Source organism: Neofelis nebulosa, chromosome 18, assembly GCF_028018385.1.
Source record: "Neofelis nebulosa isolate mNeoNeb1 chromosome 18, mNeoNeb1.pri, whole genome shotgun sequence".
In the NCBI taxonomy this organism is placed as follows: Eukaryota; Metazoa; Chordata; class Mammalia; order Carnivora; family Felidae; genus Neofelis; species Neofelis nebulosa.
The window spans coordinates 26,505,643-26,518,500 of record NC_080799.1 but is presented as its reverse complement, the minus strand read 5'-3'; the positions used below and the strand labels follow the sequence as shown (position 1 = coordinate 26,518,500).

Here is a 12,858-nt window from a genome sequence, read left to right as displayed (position 1 = left end):
GCTCCCGTGTAATTCTGATGAGCAACCAGAACTTGAGAATTACTGCTCCAGGTCATGGCTGTTCTAACCTTGAACTACTAGTGATTCTTGCCCCAACCCTCTCCCAGGAGAGCATGCTTTTACAGGTTTTCTGTTTACGTTTTCTCACTTGACAAATATTTTGTAATTTTTACGCCGAAGAAGAATTAAAACTGTGATCCATATTTTACAGCTTAGATATCCTTTGACCCTTCTTATACCTTTCTGGCAATAACACCATATGTGTATGTCTTTCTTCCAGGAAATTGCATGGGATCAACTGACCCACCTTCAAATGTTATTCCTAGTAGGCTGAGGAAAAGGTTCATTGGATGACCTCCCAACAGGCCAAGTCTCCCCTCCCATGCCCTCTGCCCTGCTAGCGCTGACCTCCGGGAAGAGGGCTGGAGGCTGCGTGCTCTCTGAGAGTCTGTTCTCAACAGTGCCACTCCTTGGGGTGGGATGTACCCTCAGCATGGTGGTATGCAGGACTGGGGGTGGTTCGTGGTGTCCTAAGAAGCAGAGCAAAAGTCAGCTGGCTGAAGGTAACCTCAGCCTTCCAGCTCAGGAGCTGGGCTCATAGATCCTTCATCTACTCCAAACCTGAGCCAGAAGAATCTCACCAATGAGCAGCCACTGGCTAGGGAGGGCCACACTGCCTGAGGGGTATCTGACAGCCGTGCTAGGTGAGCCCTCTCGCTCGCCTGAGACTTGGAGTGTCACTTCATCTGTGGTGGGGCCATCCACGGGGGCCAGGGTCAGTCCACGAGGCTATGGCAGAAGATAGAGAGTCATGAGCGAGGGCACTCCTTTCCTGCTGCATCCCCTCCTTCCAGCCCATCAGAGACCCCTTCTCACCACTAGCGCCACCCCTGTGTGAACCAGTGCTTGAGAAACATAGAAGCCAGCTTCATCCTTCCCCACATACAGTGTCATCCTAGTGAGGGAGAAGGAAAAAGGGAGAAGGATGAGTGATTCTGGTGAGTCGTTTCAGTTACCACTATACTGGTGTCTTTGTCATGTCCCCTCCCACACAGACTCTGGGCTTAGCTATATGACTTGCTTTGGATAAGGAGACAAAAGCAAATGTGACACAAGCAGAGGCTTGAGAAGTGTTTGTGCTTTGGGGCTTGTCCTCCCATGTTGTTCTCTGGAACCCTGAGACCACCATGTGAGAAAACCCAGGCTAGCCTGCTGGGGCATGAAAGACCGCCTTTGACACCCCCCAGGCTAAACAGCCCACTAACTATGATATAGGTGAGAGGCACCAACCCAAACTACCCAGGCTCAGCCAAACCACCAGCTGACTGCAGATACTAAGATGGCTCAGATCAGAAAACCACTCAGCTAACCCACAGCCTCTTGAAAAATAATAAATGTTCATTGTTTTTTAAGCTGTAAGCTTTGGGAGTGCTTTGTTATGCAGCAAAAGCTAACTGATACGAGCTCTATAGTCATGGTTTCTAAATCTGCGTCTGGCCCAGACCTCTTTCAAGAGCTCAGTTCTCTAAATCTGAACTCGTCACTTCATTCCTTACCACCTCCTCTCCTTCTTCCTCTAGTGCTCCCTACCTCTGAAAACAATAGCATCCATGTGCTTCTAGAAACCTGAACATGACCCTTGAGTCCTTGCTCACAATCACCAAACTCCCTGATCACCAAATTCGTACTGTCTTTCCCTCTTCATATCTCTTGCTTTCCACTTTTTCCCATCTCTATTGTTTCCATAGCCCAGAAGGTCTTTATCTCATGCCTGAACTAACACAATATTCTATATGTGTGTCCTTCCTCACTACACAGCTCTAAGATATTCTTCACACTGCAGCCAGAGTTATCTTTCTAAAATGAAAAGATGATCAAATTACTTCTTTGCTTAAAACCCTCCAATGACTTTTCCTTAGCCTTAGGAGAAAATGTACAAGCCATTTAAATGATCCTACCAGATCCCCGCTTAACACTGCTCAGATCTATGCTCCAGGCTTATTTAATTTCTGTTCCCTGGCTGCAATGCTCTTTCTCTTATTTTCTATTCATCCTTCAGTTTTCAATGTATATGTCCTTTCCTCCAGGAAGCTTTCCGTGACTGCCTCTTGTCCCTGGTCTCAATTTAGGTACCCTTCCTATACATTCCTATGGCAAATCTATACCTCTGTTATTCTCTATCATACCATATTATAATTGCCCTCTTACACACTTGTTTCCCCCACTAGACTCAGATTTCTATAGGTGGGAACACTGGAAGTATTATTATACTTCCAGAGTCTAACAAGTGATTGGTACACAGTAAGTGCTCAATTATTATTTGTGTAATGAACTGAAAGAGTAAAGAACTGAATTAATAGATAACCCCTGATTTTACCAGTCTGTCTCTTTATTTCCTAAGATGGGAACTCTAGGGTATTCGGTACTATAAGTAAGAATAATAGTCTTTAACAATTAAGGCACTGCACCTACCAAGCAGAACAGTCTCCATCTGTACACTGGAGTGGAGACCTGGAGGCCCCCTCTAGGCTAGATTGTACCCAGAAGTCGCCGAATAGCAGGGCTATCCAGAAGGTCCTGGGGGCACTTGGGTGGGTGGTGGGGGGGTGATACTGAGTACTGGTTATTTATCAATCAGTTTGGTAAATAACCAGTTTGAACCAGCTGGTTCAGCTGTACAAGTGTGTCATCCTCAAACATCACACCTGTCCAGAGGGCTCCTCCCCGGTCCCAGCGATGGGCACCTACAGAAGCTGGGTGTCCAAGGCGGAGAAGTAGGTAGCCGTGTCCTGGGCGCCTGAGGCAGGCAGTCGGATGTGGCCCCAGCGGAGGGCGAGGAAATGCAAGGTGTCCCGAGCCAGCGTGAGATGGGGCAGCTGACGCAGGCTGTCCTGGTACCAGGTGTAGATTCCCATCACGGGCATGCCCAAGTCCTGTGTCCACAGCACCGCCCCACTTCCTGGGTCCACGGTTAGCAGCAGGCCCATCCCACAGGATGCCAGGTGGCTCATGTCTGACAAGAAAGACAGCTGGGGAGATATGGCCAGGGAGCTTGGATGTGAGGCATCTCAGAGCATCTTGGGGTGGGGAAGCTGCCCGAGGTAGGCCATCAGGAGGGCCACTCAGGTGTGTGGGGGCCAGGTGAGATCACCTGGAGGCTTATGAGGACATGGGAAGGTCAGTCACATTTCACTGGGTCGCTTTGATCGGTCAGGGGGCTAGTCAGGGTCAACTGGAGAGCTGTGTAGAATGGAGGGCTCTGTCAGGGTCGTCCAAAGGTGACTTAAGGTGTGTGAATCAGTCCAGGTCACTTGAGAGAGGTCACTTAGGATGTGGGGTAGTCAGCCATAGTCTGATTGATATCATATCACCCAGGAGAGGTCAATCAGGGTGGCCTAGAGGCATGTGGGTCACTTGGGAGCCATTTAGAGTGTGAAGGGGTTAGTTAGGGGCCCTGGAGTGTCCGTTGTGATGTTTATGTGTATTTGCTTGGGTTCTCATGCAAAACGATGAAGTCAGCGTACAAGGAGTAGCTTAGGGGCACCTGTAAGGTCACTCAGGCAACTGGGTAGGACAGTCATAATATCAAGGGAGTGGTCAGAATTACCTGAGAGGGGTTAATCTTGGGGGAGATCACTTAGAGTCATCTCTCAGGGGTCGTTCAACATTGGGGGTCAGTTAGGACATGTGGGGACTCCTCAGAGTGTTTGAGGGTTGGTTGGGTCACTCAGGACAAGGGGAGTCACCCAGAGTTACCTGGCTCAGCTCATTGGGAATATGGAGGAACTAGGATGTTAAGGATCGCTCAGTGGGGGTCAGGCTGGGCGTTAAGGGGTTCACTTAGGGTCATCCATCAAGGGTGTGTCATTCAGAATGTGGTGGGGCTTGGTCGTGGATGCCACTCAGAGTCCCCTGAGTTGGGGACTTGCTCCAAGGTCGGAGCCAGAGAAAGTGGACACTCACATTTCCCAGGCAAGCCATCCATGGGGGGTGCCGAGTAGCGGCGGTAGGTGGTGTTCCAGCGCAGGGCCGGGGACTTGGGGTCATGCATGGTGACCGTGTACTCTGCGAGTGCCCAGAAGCAGGGTTACCAGGGTTACCCATGTGAGAGTCCTCCCCCGCCCCCAGCCCCAGGGAGTACCATCTGGCACCCGTCCTGGAGGCCAGAGTCTGTGAGCATCACAGGATATTTGGGTTACTGCTCCTTGTTTAGCACTCAGTGAAATGGTTGTTGACTAAAGATTGACTGACTGGCCTGGATTCAACTTGGACAGCCAACAGCCAGGCCTGGGCAGCACAAAGGAGGGGGCCGGACGCCCACAGCTTGGGGAGCAGCTGGGGCCTGACTCACGCGTTCGGCCGATGTAGAGGCGGGGGGTAGAGGGACCCTCTGTGGTCAGCGTCGTCTGCGTCTCTCCCGACTCAGGGTCCACCACAAACCAGGCATCCTGCTTCCGGCCTGTGGAGGTGGAAGGCGTGCCAGCCCTCAGGATGGCCTGGGACAGGCTGTGCAGCCCGGCTGTCCTGTGCCCAGCTGGCCCACCGTGACTAGGTCCCCGTCCCTGCCGGACCTGGACCCGCAGGCTGGAGAGATGCTTACCCGTGTAGAAGACGCCATCAGAGCTGCGACACGGGGAGGCATGAACCAGCTCGGGGATGGTAAATGGCAGCCTCTGAGAGGGAAAGTTTCCGGGAAGGAGAAAGAGCAGAAAAACACATACGACCTACTCACTAGGTACAATTATTCGAATCTTCCTTTCCCAGAGAGGGTAAGTAACTCGGCTATTGTCACACCGCTGGTAAACGGCAGAGCCAGGCCTTAGACCCAGGTGATCAGTTTCAGGAGCCAGCACACTTAACCACTTTGCTACACAGCCTCTTGAACTGGGGAAATCCCCCGCTCCTTCCCGAGATGCCACCTGATGGGTCCGGCCTGACATCCTCCTCTAAACAGCTGCAGGGACCTCAGGGCTTCAAGGGCCAGGACGGCCTCAGAGAAGCTGAGGATCGGTTCCAGACTAAAGGACACCCAAGAGACATGATGACCAAACACAGCAGGTGATCCTGGGTCAGATTCTGGATGATGAAAACAATAAAGGACACCAATGGGACACTTAAACTACCGTGGACTGTGGATTGGATAATACTATTGCATCCACGTTAAATTTCCTGCTTTTGCACTCTCAATAATAGCCAAATTATCGAAAGAGCCGAAATGTCCATCAACTGATGAATGGATAAAGAAATTGTGGTTTATATACACAATGGAGTACTACATGGCAATGAGAAAGAACGAAATATGGTCCTTTGTAGCAACGTGGATGGAACAGGAGAGTGTGATGCTAAGTGAAATAAGCCATACAGAGAAAGACAGATACCATATGTTTTCACTCTGATGTGGATCCTGAGAAACTGAACAGAAGACCATTGGGGAGGGGAAGGAAAAAAAAGAGGTTAGAGTGGGAGAGAGCCAAAGCATAAGAGACTCTTAAAACTGAGAACAAACTGAGGGTTGATGGGGGGTGGGAGGGAGGGGAGGGTAGGTGATGGGTATTGAGGAGGGCATCTTTTGGGATGAGCACTAGGTGTTGTATGGAAACCAATTTGACAATAAATTTCATATATTAAAAAATAAATAAATAAATAAATAAATAAAATAAATTTCCTGCTTTTGATCATTTATACTCATCCTTAGGAATATGTAGTCCCCCTTGAGGGGTGAAGAGTCAGGTCTGCAACTCATTTACAAACAGTTCAGAAACAGAAATTGCATAGGGGCGCCTAGCTGGGTCAGGTGGTGGAGCACAGGACTCTTGATCTTAGGGTTGTAAGTTCGAGCCCCACCTTGGGTGTAGAGATTACTTTAATTTTTTTTTAATCTAAAAAAAAGAAAGTGTGTATATAACTTGTCTATCTATCACCTATCCATTAAGGAAGAATGATAAAGCAAATGTAATAAGATGTTAAAAATTGATGAATCTGTGTAAAGGGAATAAAGAATTTCTTTGTACTATTCTTGCATTTTTCTTTCTTTCTGATGTTATTTGTTTATTTTTGAGAGACATAAGCACAAGTGGGGGAGGGGCAGAGAGAGAGAGGTAGACACAGAACCCAAAACAGGCTCCAGGCTCTGAGCTGTCAGCACAGAGCCCGAGACGGGGCTCAAACTCACAAACCATGAGATCACGACCTGAGCCAAAGGTGGACACTTAACCGACTGAGCCACCCAGGTGCCCCATTTCTTTCCTTTTTTAAAGTTTTTTTTTTTTTTGAGAGAGAGAGAGAGCGCGCAGGGGAGGGGGAGAGAGAGAGAGAAAGAGAGAGAATCTCAAGCAAGCTCCACACTGTCAGCACAGAGCCCAATGAAGGGCTCAAACTCACGTGAGATCATGAGCTGAGCTGAGCAGAGATCAGGAGTCAGACGCTCAAACCAATTGAACCACCCAGGCGCCCTGCATTTTTCTCTCTTATGTTGGAAATTGTATCAAAATGAAAAAAATCCCCAAACTCCACATACAGAACTGTCGCCACTCGAAGCACATTCTAGGACTGAGCGCAAGAGAAGCCGGGCTTCCCAGGGGCGTAGTCAGCACCGACAACAAAAGGAGTCATTACAACCTGTAATTGGTAGGCACAGCTCGTGCTGTGATAAGAAAGCACAAGTGGAACCACCTAATGTGGGGGACTGAAGAAAGATCGCTGGAAAGAGTTCATTCATTCATTCAACGATTTAATGAGCACCTATTATTAGCCAGGTGCCAGGACCAGTAGTAACAGAGACTGACAAAGTTCCTTCCTGCGTAGAGTTAGATTTCTGGTGTGTGGAAGGGAGAGATAATAAACAACAAAATACATAACGTACCACCGAGTAATGATAAATGCCACAAAAAAAAGAAAAAAAACAACTTACTGAACTGGGAGAGAGTGGTTTGAGATGCTATTTTAAAGATTTTTTAAATGTTTATTATTTTAGAGAGAGAGCAGGGGAAGTGCAGAGAGAGAACCCCGAGTGGGCAACGCGCTGACAGCAGAGAGCCTGATGCGGGGCTCGAACTCATCAACTACGAGATCATGACCTGAGTGGAAGTCGGTCACTCGACCACGCAGGCACCCCTTGAGATGCTATTTCAGAGCAGCGGGCCAGGGTAGTAAGAACCCAAGTCGAGCGAGGAGGTGAGCCATAAGGTCACATGCAGGAAGAGCTCTGAGTGGAGGGATGGCCCCGGTGTAGAGGCCCTGGGCAGGGAGAGCTACTGACCGGCATATTTGAGGAACAGCAAGAAGGCCAGCGAACCTGGGAGGGCGGGGGTAGAGAAAGGAAGAGTGGCCGGAAGTGAGGGCGGCTGGCTGTAAGGTCACGGGCTGGGAAAGAGCTTGGACTTTAAATTGGAGTTGGAAGACTGGCTGGGGGATGAGGAACACTTCTCACAAATATTCTGGTTCTTCTGGGATTGTCCTTCCTTTCCTGCTTAAAGTACACGCGGCCATTACTTGCTTTAGCCAATGGGAACGGAGCAGAAGAGACACGTGTCACTCCTGCATGGACACCGTAAGAGCCAATGTCCCCGCTCCCCCTGGGCTTAGGGCTGATAACGGCCCCCCACTTTTATGGGCCATGGGATACTGCACGGGGCCCCGTGGCTTCCCACACTCTGTCCACACCTTTGTAAGTCAATCCTTTAATAGCACGTCCAAGAGCTAACCTGTTGGAATGTGCTGTTTGCTGCTGGGACCTCGCCTGACTTCCGTGCTAACATCGCTTGTCAACTCAGCTTCCTACACGTACTTGAGACCTTTCTGGCAGCCTTCCTATGGCACAAAGTTCTGACACAGCACATTCCGCCCCGTTCCTTGTGACAAATCCAGAGTCGCGTTCAACAGCCCCCACAGGCGTCCTGATGTAGAAGGCAGCCGAAATGGCCGCAAGTTCCTCTTCTCCCCTCTGTGCACGCCCCTTTGTGACTTTTCAGCAACTCCCCCAAACAACTGGAGTCTATTTCTTCACCGCTTGACTCTGCGCTCGGCCACTGGACTTGCGTTGGCTAATGAGACATCAGAGAATGTGATACAAGCATAGTTGGGCAAGTGCTTGTGCACAGGCCTGGCCTTCTCTTTGGCTCCCTTGTTGCTAACACGTGGACAAGCCCAGGCTCACCTGACAAGGACGAGGGACACGTGGCCCAGTGGCCCCTCTCAAAACCCAGCCAACCACCAACTGTTGGCACGACAACCATCCAGCGGACCAGGAGCCGGCCACAGAGGCTTGAGCAAGCTTAGTCAAGACCACCCGGTCAGTCCAGCCTGAAGTGCCACCAACCACACCCCCCCCGAAATGTGGGGTAAATAAGTGGCTGGCATTTTCAGCCATTGGGTTTTGGGGTAACTATTCACTTGGCAAAACTAAATGACGCGTCATTTCCCCCCTTGAAGCCCCCACAGTCCTGGAGAAGCCCCTGGGACACCCTCAGAGGCCTGACAGCCTGCTCTGTAGACGGTTCGAACCACCACACCACCCCCTTTCAGCAGGTCCCTCTGGACAGCCTTCCCATAATGCACCCAGAGCCTCTGCAGGGCACACAGATGCTGACCATTCGGCGCCCCCTGCTCTGGCTAACGGAAGCCCAGGCCCTCTCCCATCCCAAGCACTGTAGGAAACACACCATCAATCCCTGCTGTTTCTGGGTCCCCAAGACGTATAGGCTGCCATCGGCTGGGTCTGAGAGAAAGGCTGTCCTGTGGGGCAGAGAGGAACAGGGGGAGGGTTAGGCTCATGCCCCCTGGTTTTCTGAAGGCCCCCTTTGCCGCCATCTTCCCCAGCTAGTAGGAGGCGCCACACAGCTCCAGATCCAAACCTCTTCCCTTCCTTCCAACATGCCCCTACCCCCGGCCCGCCGAACCCCCTCCAGACAACTGTGGCCTCCCCATCTCCCGATGCCCCCTCCTTCAAAGACTGCAGGTTCACTTACTCGGTGACATACATTGGCCCTTGGAGGATGGGATCTGTGGGCACAGGGACATGAAGTATGAGTAACCCCCTCCATACCGCCCGCTGACAAGCACAGCTCAAATTCACGGGGTGCTTACTGTGGGCCAGGCACTGAGCCACTCACTTGACATGCATGTAATTTAATCCTCCCAAGAACTCTGTGAAGTAGGGTCATTACCCTTGGCCCCATTTTACAGGTAAGGACATTGAGGCTCGGAGGGGCGAAGTGACTTTCCCAAGGCCACGCAGCTGGGAAGTAGTGCAGCTGCCTGCAGAGACTGGCTTGTTGGAGCCTAGACCCCAGGCACTTACCTTCCATGCATGGTGACCCCCCCAGCCCCCAACTCAGGGTCCAAGGAAGGAAGAGTGACTGCCCCTTGCTCACCATCCTTCAGCGTCCACTTCAAGTCCCCCGTCTGCTTGCTCAGTGCGTGGAGACTTCCATCCAGGGTGGACACTAGCAGGAGGCTCTCCGGCCTGAGGCTCTGGACCTGAAGTGGGAAACAAAGTCACCTTCTCTGAGGAGCCTGGGGGCACCCCTTGTCCTCACTGCATGCAAGGCTGGCTGTGACTCCCCTTCTTGTGGGGGGCAGGGGGCAGACAAAGAAGGAAGCAGGACTGGGAAAGCTGCTGGCTGCCCCCATTGATCTCCTTGACCCTAGAGAGGGGTTACAGTGGGAACTGGGGCGGGGGGAGGTGGCTCCCACAGTGTCTAAAATCTGTCCTCTTCCCCACCCCTCAATTCTTCCTGGTTTTCCAAAGAAGACGAAAGGGCTTTACGAAAGGACTTCACAGTCTCCCTGCGAGATGGGTGCTACTCTCCACAGCACCAGGGAGACTGAGGCTCATGCCGGTTAGGTAATTAGCCTAAAAGCATGCAGAACGGCTGCTGGCATCTCTCTGATACCTGCAACCTTTTCCTCCTTTGCCACACTGTGGCTTTTCTTGGGGTGACCCCCCCCCCCAACCGGCCCAGCTGCTTCTGGTGCCAGGCTCCAGGGGTCCTCTGGACCAAGGCTCGGGGTGGCCAAGGGAGGGAGGGCCAGAGCTGCCCTTGCATCTGGCCTCCACTGGGCTAACTCACCTGCTCTAGCCCCTCCTTGAGCAAACAGGGTGAGGCTGAGCTCCTAGCAGGAACCCTAACATCCGGGTGGCCTCGCCGCACCCTTGCAAACGCCACATCCTGCTCCAGGACCCTCAGGTTTGGAGCTGAGCCAACGGTCTTGGTGGAGGGGTAGCAAACAGCCTCTTGGCCCCTCTCTTCTCCCAGCCTGCTTTGCGCTCTGAGAAGAAGCTGCAGGCTGATTGCCCACAGCTGAGTGGCTTGACCATCAATGTGTTTACAAATGTGTTTTTAATTAGCGACCAATTTTTAAAATTGGAGAGGTTTCACTTTTAAAAATCTGAATTTCTAATTTGTCTCATTTCCAGTCTTTCTAAATTTTCTGGAGAGACCTGTTGCGGCCACACCCGGCTCACATTCCTACTTGGCAACCGAGGGTGGACCCAGAGCTGGAAGCAGGACAGTGGAATGGCGCGAACAGCCACCTGCATGATCCAGTTAGTGGTCCTGGGGGCTTCAGGCCCGACGAGTGGATTCTAGCCTGGGTGCCTTTGCCCGCTCCAGACATTTCTGTAAAACCGGACTCTTACCTCCTAGCGGGGCTGGACCCGATGCCCACACCTCCTACTTATTTATCCCAGAGGTTCTGAGCCCAGGGTCCAGTCGTGGTTTGGGAGAAGGGCTGTGAGTCGCCTGAATTTATAAAACTGGGTATGTGGGCGCATTTCTAGACAGAGGACCCTTAAGTTGATCCCACGTCCCAGCCCGCATCCCAGGACTTTTAGGAGGCCAAGCAACCCCCCCGCCCCCGCACCCCCCTCCCCGCCCCCAGGCTATTCTCTCCACCTGCAACCCCATGCTGCAGGAGGGGCGGCTGTTCCCTCCACCAGCGCCTTTCCACGCTGGCACATCTCTCCAATCAGGTGTTCGCGGGGGCAAAGGCAACCCCCCACAGCTAGGAGGTTTTTCCTGGCAGGGTCCAACTTGGGGCCACCTGGACCCGGAGGAGGGCAAGGCGGCCCCTGTTGCTCCTCTGTGCGCCAACCCCTCCCCCCGCCCCTGACCTGGGAGACTCTGCGGCCGCCCCACTTCTCACCTGGAGCCCCGGCGTCCGGAGTAGCGCGGCGAGCTGGAGCAGGAGCCCGAGGTGGAGCGGGGGCCAACGGCCGCATCCCTGGGCCCCACTCGCCATAGCCGGTCCCTCAGTGCCTCCAGGGGACAGCACGGCCCCGCCTGGCCCGGAGGAGACTCCGCCCAGGGCTGGGCCACTTGGGTACACAGAGGCTGGGGCGCAACCTCAGCCTGCGTCCCGCTCCTTCCCCCGCCCTTCCGATCACACTCACCCCCCAGTCACCCTGCTAGAGATGGCTCGGGGAGGTTACCTGCGGAGGCCATTCGTGGACTTTCCCACCGGCCAAGTGCTATACCAAGCGCTCTACACCCTTCGTTATCAGCTCATTCAATCTTCACCGCACTCCCGATGGAAAAGCTGAGGCTCACGCTGGAATTCAGACTCAGGCGTCTCACTTCAAAGCTCGTGCTGTTTCTACGCTAGGGGCCTCCACTGAGAGGTGATGAAATATAGGTGAACTGATGGACTCATTCTTTCAGTAAATATTCACTCATTATGCAGCCTGGTAAGCAGGACAGATAAGGTACCTGTCTTTGTAGAACTTCCACGCTTCCCTGCCTTGGATATCAGACAGTATGGCCTCAGGGCACCCCTTGCTGGGGTGGTTACAGTCCTTGTTGTAGGCAGACCTCCCGACCTGGTCAGCCAGGGCCTGCAGGGGTCCAATGAGTTGTCAGGTTTGGGCTCATGCATTTCTCCTTCTTCCTTGGGTAAAAATCACTGCTGATCTGACCATCAGACAGCCTGGCTCCGCCTCTTCCTCTCTGTCATCCCTGGCCTTCTTGGTCACGGCCCCCACAGCCACCGAAGAGTTCTTAGCTAGCTGGCCCATAGCCTTCCTCTCCACCCCAAGGATGCCACCACCATTGGTGTCTCCAGTGTCACCTACTCCCGCACATGGCCCCGACCCACGCTGCAATCAGCTCACGATTACCTAGAACTACCAACTAAATCATGCCTGGCTGGAACCCCATCCTTCCGCTGCTCCAAGGATGGGCTGCTGAGGGCTCACAGGTGCCTGCGTCTCCGCAAAATTGCCCTTCGTTGACTGGAGCATCCCGTGCCCTCCTGCCCGTGACTGACTGACAGAGGGCGGGGACTGGCCCTTTCGCCTCAAGGTGAAGCCACCTCTGGTACAATTTGTGCTGCGGAGTTTCTCATGCTTCACTCCCTCCCCAGTCTCTCAGAGAGTTCATCCCATCACTGAGCAAGAATCCCTGCCTCAGGCTCTGTTTTTAAGAACCCCCCTGATCTAAGGCACCCTCTAATCACGTTTTCATCAACTGCAGCCTTAAAAAACCCAACTGCCTCGTGGCGAAAGGCCTCTTTTTGCTTGGTTACCCCTTCAGGCTTAACTGTTCCAAGGCTCCCAGTTAGTTGGCAAGTGGTCCTAACTTCATAGCACGAGCGATTGCTTGTCGCTCTAGAAACCAACCCAAGCTACTGAGGGTGTGAATGAAGCCTCCTTCATGCTTTACGTTTCATACGGCTGTACATTTCCTTGGAACGTACATTGTGTCTGTCAATTATGCTTGGATTCATAGTCATTTCTCATGCAAATCAACCCGATTTGCATAGGCAACCTACAAATGAACTCACATAAATCATTTTTTATGTGTGTGATGATATGAATAACACACATTGTAGAACCTTTATAAAATCCAGAGAAATAGAAAT

At 52.3% G+C, this 12,858-nt stretch overlaps 1 protein-coding gene across 4 annotated transcripts in view; it reads right to left on the bottom strand.

The window, feature by feature from the left end:
- The window catches only part of ERN2 (endoplasmic reticulum to nucleus signaling 2), a 19,991-nt gene extending 7,133 nt beyond the window's left edge, over positions 1-12,858 (bottom strand). For 2 of the 4 annotated variants that reach the window (XM_058711459.1, XM_058711461.1), the window contains exons 1-11: positions 11,146-11,375; positions 9,372-9,477; positions 8,967-9,000; positions 8,661-8,733; positions 4,601-4,673; positions 4,352-4,459; positions 3,964-4,065; positions 2,749-3,013; positions 877-955; positions 642-789; positions 409-530 (exon numbers count right to left, since the gene is read on the bottom strand). In XM_058711459.1, coding sequence (XP_058567442.1) covers positions 409-530; positions 642-789; positions 877-955; positions 2,749-3,013; positions 3,964-4,065; positions 4,352-4,459; positions 4,601-4,673; positions 8,661-8,733; positions 8,967-9,000; positions 9,372-9,477; positions 11,146-11,241 — 1,206 coding nt within the window. In that variant the 5' untranslated portion in view covers positions 11,242-11,375. Of the gene's footprint in view, positions 1-408; positions 531-641; positions 790-876; positions 956-2,748; positions 3,014-3,963; positions 4,066-4,351; positions 4,460-4,600; positions 4,674-8,660; positions 8,734-8,966; positions 9,001-9,371; positions 9,478-11,145; positions 11,377-11,431; positions 11,614-11,708 lie in introns of those variants that run through there. The other 2 variants (XM_058711462.1, XR_009256780.1) reach the window with 2 other exon arrangements.